Source organism: Microcaecilia unicolor, chromosome 2 (genome assembly GCF_901765095.1).
Source record: "Microcaecilia unicolor chromosome 2, aMicUni1.1, whole genome shotgun sequence".
NCBI classification, from domain to species: domain Eukaryota; kingdom Metazoa; phylum Chordata; class Amphibia; order Gymnophiona; family Siphonopidae; genus Microcaecilia; species Microcaecilia unicolor.
The window spans coordinates 26,615,057-26,627,797 of record NC_044032.1 but is presented as its reverse complement, the minus strand read 5'-3'; the positions used below and the strand labels follow the sequence as shown (position 1 = coordinate 26,627,797).

The following is a 12,741-nucleotide window of genomic DNA, read 5'->3' as shown; positions in this document are numbered from 1 at the left end:
GAGTAGTCTAATGGTTAGTGCAATCGGCTGAGAACCTGGCGAACTGGGTTTGATTCCCACTGCAGCTTCTTGTGACCCTGGGCAACTCACTCAACCCTCCATTGCCCCAGGTACAAACTTAGATTGTGAGCCCATTAGGGACAGAGAAAGTACCTGCATAGAGTATATGTAAACCGCTTTGATTGTATCCACAGAAAGGTGGTATATCAGATCCATGACCCTTGACCCAACAGCTACAGTCATAATCACAGAGGACCTCCTGTTTTAACTATTTTAATAATTAATCCAACCTAGGTCTACAATATTGACCACATACACACTAACCCTTGGATTCTATACAGCGTGACATAATTTGCACACGCAAATTCGGTTGCATTCTAGATTTGCGCACAGAACTTAATTAGTTAACAAGCCAATCAGTGCTGATAATTGCCAATAAATCCCATTATGTAGAATTTATGCACACAACTGTCTAAGCGTACTCTGTAATGAGATGCGCATAAATTCTAAGTCATATAGTTGAAAAGAGGGTGTGGCCATGGGTGCAGAATGGGCGGGCCCTGGGCATTTCTAAAATCTGTGATCATTGTTATAGAATACACCTGGTCCGTGTCTAATTTAGGTGTTGGCATTTGCCTGCGCTTAAATTTAGTCATGTGGATGGGTGCCCAGCCTATTCTATAAAATGCGCGGAAATTTAGGCATACTTCATAGATTACGCCTAGGCGTATCTTTTTTTCAGCACTGACATTTTTAGGCGTGATACACAGAATCTAGTCCTACGTGTACTGACTTGCAAAGTGATTTACTAATAAAAATGTTTGCTTATGAAAACTGTACGTACCCTGAAGCTGCCAAGAAAAGTCAAATGCAGCAAAACTGAATACAAATCAACAAATTCGCAAAGGATAACAAAAGAAAGTGCCAGGAAAGCTGGACAGCTGCGGACAAAAGTGACATTTTTTTTCTTATTGCACTCAATTTTCTGGCACAGTGTTACTATATACTCAATATTCCAGTGGCTCTGCTCCAATCATCATAAAGATTTCGACTTGCCATTACAGGAATGCTTGAAGATTATCGACCATTTTGGGAAGACCTGCAGAACTGCCTTGTACTGAACTGTTTTGAGGTGGATTATAACTAAAAAAAAAACCACTTGGAAAGTTTGAGTGGATATCAAGAGCTATAGCAACGCGAGGGAGCTTTTGAAAAGACTACGACTTTCCCAGTGCTTGCTATTGGCCTTAAAGAGGTGCAGGTGTGAGCCATTAACGCTGACACAAGAAGAACCTTGGACTAAAGGATGACATGATAGTGGACCACCTTCGAAAAAGCTAAGTGCCCCGAGACAGTTCTTCTCCTTCGTTTTTTCCCCCTAGTAGAAAGCATATACATGCAGTGGTGTGCTGGAGCAGGCTCTCACAGGCTCTCGAGAGCCGTTTGTTAAGTTTTTAAGAATTTTGGGAGCCGGTTTTCCATGGCTACTTTAACAAATGGATCCCAAAATGTGGGCTTGGGCCCCTCCTGAATTCTCTTTTACTTTGCTGGCGAGAGAGAGCCCCCTGTTAACAATTTACCAGCACACCCCTGCATCATACATAGACTACGGGGGTATTTGGCAGGGCTGCCGAGAGGGGGGAACAGGGGGGACAGAAGTCCCTGGGCCCGGGCCTCCGCAGTCTGGCTCGCCCTCGCTCCCGGAACTGAGTTTAAAGTACCTCCTTCACCTTCGCAGCAAGCAGCGGCAGGCCACTCCTTCCTTCTGCGTCTCGCCCTCGCCTGACGTAACGTCCGCGAGGGCGGGGCACGGAAAGGAGAGGTCTGCTGCTGCTTGCTGCGAAGGTGAGGGAGGCGCAAGGTTAATGCACAGGGTCCGGGGGTGGAGAGAGGGCCCGGCCAGGTAGCGGGTGGAGGGGGCGGCCTTGTCCCGGGCCCGGCCCAGTCTCTCGGCGGCCCTGGTATTTGGAGATAAAAATTCAAAATATAGGATCTCCACAGTACTATTATTTTTGGTGCTGGTGTGAGTGCGCTAGTATGGGACTATGAGCGAACAGTTATTTGAGTGAGATATTTATTTTTAGAGCACAGGGTGTTCACTCACTTGAGATAATTTAAAATGTAAAATCACGGAGTATATCAATGATCGAGAAGCTTAGCCACCCTTAGAGGTTTAAATCGCTTCGGCGTTTCCTCGCTTGGGTGAGTTATTTCCTCTGAGATTACTGCAACACAAATATTAATTATTGTTTTAGATTCACTATTATTTAATTATATCTGCTCTCTCATTAGTACCCATTGCTGACAGGGACCCTGGTTCAGTATTTTACTCGATTCTATATTACCAGAGGTTTATTCGAGGGTTTTTGTATTTTTGTACTGAACTGTAGCAAGACAGTAGATGACAGTATGTGTTAGGTGGGGAGAGCCTGATAGACACGGACGGGGAGAGGGGTCTTGGGGTGATAGTATCTGAGGACCTGAAGGCGATGAAACAGTGCGACAAGGCAGTGACTGTAGCTAGAAGGTTACTAGGCTGTATAGAGAGAGGTGTGACCAGCAGAAGAAAGGAGGTTTTAATGCCCCTGTATAAGACGTTGGTGAGGCCCCACCTGGAGTATTGTGTTCAGTTTTGGAGGCCGTATCTTGCGAAGGATGTTAAAAAAATGGAAGCGGTGCAAAGAAAAGCTACGAGGATGGTATGGGATTTACGTTCCAAGACGTATGAAGAGAGACTTGCTGACCTGAACATGTATACTCTGGAGGAAAGGAGGAACAGGGGTGATATGATACAGACGTTCAAATATTTGAAAGGTATTAATCCGCAAACAAATGTTTTCCGGAGATGGGAAGGCGGTAGAACGAGAGGACATGAAATGAGATTGAAGGGGGGCAGACTCAGGAAAGATGTCAGGAAGTATTTTTTCACGGAGAGGGTGGTGAACGCTTGGAATGCCCTCCCGCGGGAGGTGGTGGAGATGAAAACGGTAACGGAGTTCAAACATGCGTGGGATATGCATAAAGGAATCCTGTGCAGAAGGAATGGATCCTCAGAAGCTTAGCTGAAATTGGGTGGCGGGGGGGAAGAGGGGTTGGTGGTTGAGAGGCTAGGATAGGGGAGGGCAGACTTATACGGGGTCTGTGCCGGAGCCGGTGATGGGAGGCGGGACTGGTGGTTGGGAGGCGGGAAATACTGCTGACAGACTTATATGGTCTGTGCCATGAAAAAGGCAGGTACAAATCAAGGTAAGGTATACACATATGAGTTTATCGTGGGCAGACTAGATGGACCGTGCAGGTCTTTTTCTGCCGTCATCTACTATGTTACTATGTTACTATGACAGTAGATGAAGGTGAAACTTGCTCGTTCCGACTGCCCAACTAAGATTCAGAGAAACAGAGAAAATGATAGCCCTTCCTCTCCTAGAGATCCTCTCTGCTTGTCCCATGCTTTCTGGAATTCAGACAGTCCCCATCAACACCGCCTCTGCCGGGAGGCCATGACATGTACCCACCACCCAGGGCCGGTCTTAGGCAGGGGCGAGAGGAGTGGTCGCACAGGGCCTCGCGCCTCCAGGGGCCCCTCGGCGCTTCCTGTCGCTCCCTGCCATATCGTCGCTCAGCCGCTTTCCTTCCAGCCGCCCTGCGTTTAAAAAGTCGTAGCGAAAAAGCAGGCTCGCCTGTAGCCTATAAGCCTTCCCCTTCTCTCTCAGCGTGCACTGATGCAATTTCCCGTTTCTGGTTTCTGCGAAGGCGGCACGGTGTGCGAACTGGTCTGCACAGGACCCCGCAGTTGCTAAGACCGGCCCTGCTGCCACCATTTCTATAATATCCCTTTAACTTTCAATCTAGGCCTCTCAATCCAGAGCTTCCTTTCAACTACAAATATGCGCTTTTGTGCAAATGAGAATGGTCTTCACAGACCTCAACCTCCGCAAGTGCGGTGATTTATAACCATTACTACACATTTTGGGGCATTGAATCTATACTACTTGCGTATTACAGAATTATTCCTTGACCCGAGGCAGGCATTGATTAACGTCGAAACACGGCCCGTGTCGGGTCATTTATCAATAAAGAACTTCAGTTGTCCCAGTCTTGAAGGCCCAGTGTTGCTTTGTTTTTTTGTTAACTACAAATATGCTACAGAGGAGGTCAATATTCCACACGGGTTAAGCAGGAAGCAGAGGCTCCTGCCCACTTAAACCATGCTGACTGGGCTGTCCATCGTTATTCAGCAGTACTTATTCAGGTAGTGCCATTCTAAATTGTCTCAGACTGCACAATCCAACTTCAGGCAGTGCCAGGGTGGTCTGGAGATGGAGTCGGGGAGGAGCTGGTGTTTATGTGGACATGGGCCAAATTCAGTGCCTGTACCATCATAGCTAAGTGGCCAGATAAGACAGCCTTTTGTTCAGTCCTATCTTTTGCCACTTAGGAATGCAAGTGCTGAGAGTGGATTTGCCCTTATCCGGGCGTTCCTAAGACTTGGATGTCTTTCAGCCATAATGGAACAAAGCAAAAGCGTCCAGGACTAAAACTTAAGATGTTTTGAGCGAGACCTGTTTTTCTTATGAATAAGGCACAAAAAGGTGCCCCAAATGACCAGATGACCACTGGAGGGAATCAGGGATGACCTCCCCTTAACTCCCTCAGTGGTCACTAACCCCCCTCCCACCCCAAAAATTATGATGAAAAACATTACTTGCCAGCCTCTGTGCCAGCCTCAGATGTCATACTCAGGTCCATTACAGCAGCATGCAGGTCCCTGGAGTAGTTTAGTAGTAGGTGCAGTGCACTTCAGACAGGTGGACCCAGGCTCCTACCTCCCCCTACCTGTTACACTTGTGGAGGAAACTGTAAGCCCTCCAAAATTCACCAGAAACCCAATGCACCCACATATAGGTGCCCCTTCACCCGTAAGGGCCATGGTAGTGGTGTACATTTGGGGGTAATGGGTTTTTGGGGGCTCAGCACACACGGTAAGGGAGCAATGGTCAGATGTGTACCTGGGAGCCTTTTATGAAGTCCACTGCAGCGCCCCCTAAGGTGCCCTACTGCTGTCCTGGGATGTCAGGGGGACCAGTCTACTAAAAATGCTGGCTCCTCCTACGTCCCAATGGCTTGAGTTCGGACGTTTTACACTTGGGCTTTTTTTTTTTTTTTTCCAAAAATGGCCAAAAACCAAAGATGTCCAAATCACAGGACATCCATAGTATTTTTGAACACAAAAGCTAGACGTCCATCTTTTTCGAAAATGACCTTCTTCCCTGCTCGGAATTTGGACGTCTTTGTAAAACGTTGAAATTCTGATTTAGACGTTTCTTTCGAAAATGCCCCTCCACGTAAACTCGGCAAGATAAACAGATTTAAAGAACTGCAACATATCAAAGTCTTGCCCCATTTTTCTTGTATTACAAATCTTTATAAACATAGCCCAGATAGGAGATCATTTGGTGGTTGGAAGGATTACTAGCAGCCCTTTCCTACCTGCAAACCGTATTTTATTGGTGTAGACACTCATTGATTGGAAACACAACTGAGATTTTTGTTTTCTCATAGGTCGCTAAAAGCTGTCAGATTGTCATATTATCCGTTACTGACCAGTGATGCACATAAACTGCTGACGTTTTGCTAACGTAAGGCATACTCTCAGCCCACGGAATCATTTTGACACATCTTTCTTTGCCAGTACCATCCTTCCTGGTGTTCTAGGCTGTGGCAGTTCCATGTTCATCTTGTGGATGGTTGTAGTAGACCAATGCAGCTCCCCGGTCCTCAGCTAAACCCATCAGCAACCCACAGTAAAAGCAGCAGATGCCACAGACTGCCAGACCATAAAAAACGGCTGTCGTTGTACGTAATGAGAGCTAAAATAATAAGGATGCAAAAGCAAAAAACACTCCCTAAGGGAAGCCCACTATTATGATTCTGAGAGCTCTGTTCTAATAATGTAGTTCTCTCGCAGTTCTTGCTGTCTGCCTGTTGACCCTCTGCTCTGTTGCTTTAATTAGCAGAGGTATAGAATTCTTCCTTAATTTTTTTTTTATTTCAAGCTTTATAAAAAAAAAAAATGAGGAGCAATACAACAGTTTGCCCATTCCTTATTTAACGATGTACAGAAGACTGAGTGGCACATCTCTTACAGGTCCCTCCCTATGGAATGCATTACCCCTTTTCCTGAGGTCACAGACCTCCCTGATTAAATTCAAGGCAGATCTTAAAACCCAGCTGTTTGAGGATGCCTTCATACTATCCTAGGCACTGTCCTGACACTAAGCCTATCAACTAGGAGTGGAGGAGTGGCCTAATGGTTAGTGTAGCAGGCTGTGAACCTAGGGAACCGGGTTCAAATCCTGCTGCCGCCTGATGGTTGGCAGTGGGTTGAGAACTTGGGGAAGCAGGTTCATTTCCCTTTGCAGCTGTGTGACCCTGGGCAAGTCACCTAACCCTCGGTTGCCTCATGTACAACAGTAGTATAATATACTATTTAGCCTACTAGGGACAGACCCAGTACCTGTAAAATGAAACTGTAAACCGCTCAGGTCTAAGCAGTATATAAATACTTAAATGAATGAAATGAACCAGTTTAGACTTACCTCCCTCTCCTCTGATCTGTCTTTTACCTATCTTTCTATTCAGTAATGGAGATCTATTTCCACCAGGGTCATAACTACGTGAGGCCGCATGGGCCCCCGTAGATTTGGCCCTGCCCCCCCCCCCCCACCAAACCCTTTGACCTCCCCCTCACGCTGCCGCAGGGTGTCAGACTCACAGAAACAGAAGCCTGCCCTTGCAGATCAGCAATGCGGCCGCACCGGAGAAGAGGACTACGGCTAGCGGGGGTCCAGCAAAGGTACCCAACGGCGGCGGCGGCAGGGGAGGGTTCGTAGCAGCGGGAAGAGGGGGTCGAAAGGGTTGGCGATGGGAGGGGCCAAAAATGGTGGGGGGAGGGCTAAAATGTGCCCCTCACCTCAGGCTCTGGACCCCCTCCCGCCGAAGTCTGGCTAGGCCCTGATTTCCGCCCTCCCCCATTCTATTGATAGAATGGTGCCTACCACTTATATACATAAACGCCAATTATTGGTGCCAATGACGTAAGTGAGTACTAGTACTCCATGTGTGTATGTGGTGCCAACATTAGATGCCAGCTTGTAGAGAAGTTCAATCCAAAGCACACAATCAATTCTTCAATCAGGAGGAGAAAGAAAATATCACAACATATCAAAAACCTTGCTCCGCATCATTGTAGGTCAGATTCCCAAATTACATTATAATATTACTGGATCCATCAGAATCACATAATTCAACCCTCAGTCAATAACTTAGGACAGTGATGGGCAACCTTTTGAGCTTGGTGTGTCAAAATTCGCCAAAAAACCGAGCATAACTCGGGTGGTGTGTCACTTTGAGAAAAATCACTGCTACTAGGACCGCCCCCGGGCCCCCCCCCTACCCGAGATCGCTGCCCACCCGAGGTCGCCAGGGCCCCCCTCCACCCGCTACCGGGCCCGGAACTAACCTTAAAGCCTCCTTTCACGTCGCAGCAGCAGGGCAGACCTCTCCTCCTTCATTCTGTGCTCCGCCCTCGCGGACGTTACGTCAGGCGAGGGCAGGACACGGAAGGAAGGAGTGGCCTGCCCTGCTGCTGCGACGTGAAAGGAGGCTTTAAGGTTAGTTTCCGGGAGCGAGGAGGGAGGGCGGACCACACTGCGGCGGCGCCACGTGTCATCGAAAATGGCTACGCGTGTCAGTGCTGACACGCGTGTCATAGGTTCGCCATCAGGGATTTAGGACCATACTACTAACAGTGGTGTAGCTATGGGTGGGCCTGGGCGGGCACAGGCCCACCCAGCGGCAGCGCCACACTTCTCTCTTCCCCCCTCTTCTCTGTGGCATCCCGGCATCTGCGCTCCTGTCTCTGAACCCCACCCCTCCCCAGTGTCAACACAGGCATCCTCGGCACCTGCAGCAATTCATTCTTGTTGCTTGCGCCAGCCCCGCAGGCTTCCCATTTGCCGCATTCTGCCAGACAGGAAATAGGAAATGATGTCAGCGAGGGCAGGACATGGGAGATGGAAGCCTGTGGGTCCGGTGCAAGCAGTGAGAATGAATCATTGCAGATGCCGAGGACGCCTGTAAGGTACACCAGGTAGGGCCGGGGTTCAGAGACAGGAGCGCAGATGTCAGAATGCCGCGGAGGAGAGGGAGATGTGGGGTAGGTGAAAAAAAAATCTTAAAAAACATCTCTGGGAAGATATTTGTGGTATGGTGTGGAGGGTGGCAGCACGTGCGAATGGTAAAGGGCCCATCTAATTTACCTCTGGGCCCATCCAAAACACTGAGTCTGGCTACGCTTCTAGTTACTAAGCTGCGCTATAGGCGCACTAGCGTTTCTGGCACGCGTGCTAATTTTTAGCGCGCCTTAGTAAACAGGGTCCTTAGCCTTTGACTATAGGGAGAACATGTAATCGTCATTAAGCCAGCTGTATAAATGTCCAAACTTTATCAGAATATCAAGTCATTCATCTTTATTTAGATTTTCCCTTTTCTCTTCCTACAGTTAGTACTGTAGTATTTTATGTATAAAAAAATTCAAGGCAGGAGACCCATCAAAATCAAACCAACATGAATTCACATTTCGCCCCACCCCCTACCTTAAGTTGGAGGAGGGAGGTGGCTTCCCTCCTCTTCCATTGGCCTGCAAAATGGCAGCGCCCAGCCCTGCCCAGTCTATCCTGGGATATGCTGGCCGGGGCTTCACACCATATAAGGGACATCTCAGGAAAGCTGGAGAGGGGTCCAGGGGAGGGGCTGATCGGGGGCTGGTAGCAAACGCAGGCCCTAATATGGCGCTAACAGCCTCTAGCGCCTGCGTTTGCTTCTGATCATTGGCCCGTCAGTGAGCTCAGTTCATTAGAACCTCCTTTTCACCCACAATGCTTTGCATTCTTCCCTGAACCCTGCTGAAGACCCTACAAAGAGCAGGTAAGCCGCCTCAACAGTAATTTTGGCTGAAGGAAGATCATGAAAAATTGGTGATATTTATCATGGAAAATCATGTATTTTAGAGGCCCAAGCACCAGTGGCGTTCCTAGGGGGGTCGGTGGGTGCGGTCCGCCCTGGGTGCATGCCGCTGGGGGGGTGCCACGCGCCTGTCGGCACCGCTCGTTCCGTGTTCCCTCTGCCCCGGAACAGGTTACTTCCTGTTCCGGGGCAGAGGGAGCATGGAACGAGCAACGCCGACAGGTGCGCAGCACCCCCCCCCCCCCCAGGCAGGTAAAAATGCACCCGGTGTGGGGGAGGGGGGGTCTCGTTTCGCCAGGGAGGGGGGAGAAGGTGTCATTTCGCAGGGGGGGGGGCGCATCGGCGATCCGCCCCGGGTGTCAGCCGCCCTAGGAATGCCACTGCCAAGCACCATTTCCCCTAGCCGTACAAGTTTCCTTAAATGCTTGAAACCTTGGGATCATCTTTGACTCTTCTCTCTCCTTCTCTGCTCATATCCAGCAGACCGCCAAGACCTGTCGTTTCTTTCTTTACAACATCCGTAAAATCTGCCCCTTTCTTTCCGAGCACTTACCAAAACCCTCATCCACACCCTTGTCACCTCTCGTTTAGACTACTGCAGTCTGCTTCTTGCTGGCCTCCCACTTAGTCACCTCTCCCCTCTCCAATCGGTTCAAAACTCTGCTGCTCGTCTTGTCTTCCGCCAGGGTCGCTTTACTCATACTACCCCTCTCCTCAAGTCGCTTCACTGGCTCCCTATCCGTTTTCGCATCCTGTTGAAACTTCTTCTACTAACCTATAAATGTACTCACTCTGCTGCTCCCCAGTATCTCTCCACACTCGTCCTTCCCTACACCCCTTCCCGTGCACTCCGCTCCATGGATAAATCCTTCTTATCTGTTCCCTTCTCCACTACTGCCAACTCCAGACTTCGCGCCTTCTGTCTCGCTGCACCCTACGCCTGGAATAAACTTCCTGAGCCCCTACGTCTTGCCCCATCCTTGGCCACCTTTAAATCTAGACTGAAAGCCCACCTCTTTAACATTGCTTTTGACTCGTAACCACTCGCCTCCACCTACCCTCCTCTCTTCCTTCCCGTTCACATTAATTGATTTGATTTGCTTACTTTATTTTTTTTTTGTCTATTAGATTGTAAGCTCTTTGAGCAGGGACTGTCTTTCTTTTATGTTTGTGCAGCGCTGCGTACGCCTTGTAGCGCTATAGAAATGCTAAATAGTAGTAGTAGTAGTCTCTTGTAATCAGAGGTGATATTGTGATGTCATAATGCCTCAGGCCACCAATAAGAGCCAACCTCATCAGTGATGTCACAATGGCTTGATTGTCCTATACTTGGCTCACTTTTATTACATAGCTCTTTGAGCAGGGACTGTCTTTCTTCTATGTTTGTGCAGCGCTGCGTACGCCTTGTAGCACTATAGAAATGCTAAATAGTAGTAGTAGTAGGTAGAACAGAACCATATATTTTACAGCCTGTGAGCAGTGCCACCAGGAACGGTCTCACCTGTAAATCACTTAGATACTACACACACTGATCTCACCAGGTCAGTCCACCGAGGCAGCAGCTGCAGGCTTTAATTATCAGCACATGAAGTTGTCTCCTTCGCTAGCTAGGTTCCACAGGCTCTATATTTCAGGAGACTCACCTAATTTCACTTGAAGTGGAGACGGTTTGTAATTCATGGCTACAGTCTCGCCCTCCCTTGCGTCGCAGTCTCCGTCAGAGATGGATGCAGCTGTGGGATCCTGTTAAATAATAAACAAGAGAGAAAACTGGTAAGACTAAGAGCCTGCTTGTTCCAGTTCTAAGTTCCAGTTGAATTTACATTGTGCATTTCAAACAAGTAGATTCCAAACCCAAAGGAATGGCGCCATCTATGGGAAGGGCAGCATAACAGCAGTTACTGGTTTCAGGATTGTGTAAGAGCTTCCCCTCAAGAAAAGCTGAAAGAAACCACTTAATTATGAAGCAGACATTCAAAAGGGTTTAGGCTCCTGTCTTTGAAAGCAAAGCTCCTAACTGGCCTCTTCGAAAATTTATTAGGGCTGAGGAGCCAATGCAATAAAAGAACAGGAGACTTTGTGCACCAGTTACGGAAAGGGAAAGGGAAATGGGACTTGATATACTGCCTTCCTGTGGTATTTTGCAACTACATTCAAAGCAGTTTACATATATACAGGTACTTATTTTGTACCTGGGACAATGGAGAGTTAAGTGACTTGCCCACAGTCACAAGGAGCTGCAGTGGGAATTGAACTCAGTTTCCCAGGATCAAAGTCCGCTGCACTAACCACTAGGCTACTCCTCCAGTAGCAACATTCCATGTAGAAGCCTGTCCTTGAAGATCAGCTATGCAGCCGTGCAGGCTTCTCTTTCTGTGAGTCTGACGTCCTGCACATACTGCGTTGCTGATCTGCAAGGGCAGGCTTCTACATGGAATGTTGCTAGTGGAATAGCAACATTCCATGTAGAATCTCAAATAGTAGCAACAGAATCTCAATAGTAGCAACATTCCATCTAGAATCTCAAATAGGGAAAGGGAACTGGGACTTGATATACCGCCTTTCTGAGGTTTTTGCAATTACATTCAAAGCAGTTTACATATATTCAGGTACTTATTTTGTACCAGGGGCAATGGAGGGTTAAGTGACTTGCCCAGAGTCACAAGGAGCTGCAGTGGGAATTGAGCCCAGTTCCCCAGGATCAAAGTCCGCTGCACTAACCGCTAGGCTACTCCTCCACTCCAGCTTTAGGACACAATTTTGTGAGCACATGATGAAAAAAAAAAATAAGTTTTGCGCATGAGCTAACAGTGCAGAAAGCTTTACACAGACACCAACACACAGCACATTTAAATCTATGCTAATAAAATTATGAGCTAGTCAGTGCAGACACAGAGAACAAAAGGCTGAGCTCAAAAACAGGCTTCAAAGGAAGGTCTGAGGAGATGTAAAAAGATTAGTTTGTTCTTCTGTGGTCAGCATTAGTGAGATTTCATGCCTGTGTTTTACTGCGAGCACAGAAAACCTGAAACTTTTTTTTCTGGGTTCCAGAAAAAACATGAGTAAAAAAGGAAAAAGACAGTACTGAGAGGGAGGTGCGTTGTGATGAGAGCAGCAGGCACAAAAAAAATGGTATCAGCACCCAGAGTTGTGCATACATCTGCTGGAATGTTATTCTGTGTGTAAATATTGGTATCACAAAATATTTTTCGCCCAGAACAGCATTCCTGCATGAAACGCGTTGTGTGCGAAAATATAGCTGCCGCTAGAAAAGACTCACATGCTCATGCGTCGGGTGTGTTCTCCCACAGGCATATTTGCATATTATTGGGTTACTGCATTGAGAAGCAACGTTTTACGTTACTCTTGAGTAACAGCCATGTGCTGATGCTTAGCGCAAAGCTTCCTAACCCAAGGTCCCCGCATCAGCCCCCGAGTAGCTAATATTTACATGCCGGGTTTCATTAGGCCCTTAAATTTAGCAGCCTAAAAAGGTGACTGGCAGTTGGAGTGGATTTAGGGCAGGGGAAAAAAAGTTACAAGCAGAGCACTTCTTTTCAGCCCAAGGTACTTAAGTACATAAGCACCGCCACGCTGGGAAAAGACCCAAGGTCTATCAAGCCCAGCACTCCGTCTCCGACAGCGGCCAATCCAGGCCCCAAGAACCTGGCAAAAAACCCAAAATTTAATAACGATCAATGGACTTTTCCTCCA

At 47.9% G+C, this 12,741-nt stretch overlaps 1 protein-coding gene across 2 annotated transcripts in view; it reads right to left on the bottom strand.

Annotated features, from left to right (window-relative positions):
- FAM219A (family with sequence similarity 219 member A) overlaps positions 1-12,741 on the bottom strand; it is a 339,450-nt gene that overhangs the window by 125,680 nt on the left and 201,029 nt on the right. For both annotated transcript variants that reach the window (XM_030192852.1, XM_030192853.1), the window contains exon 2: positions 10,671-10,770. In XM_030192852.1, coding sequence (XP_030048712.1) covers positions 10,671-10,770 — 100 coding nt within the window. The remainder of the gene's footprint in view (positions 1-10,670; positions 10,771-12,741) is intronic.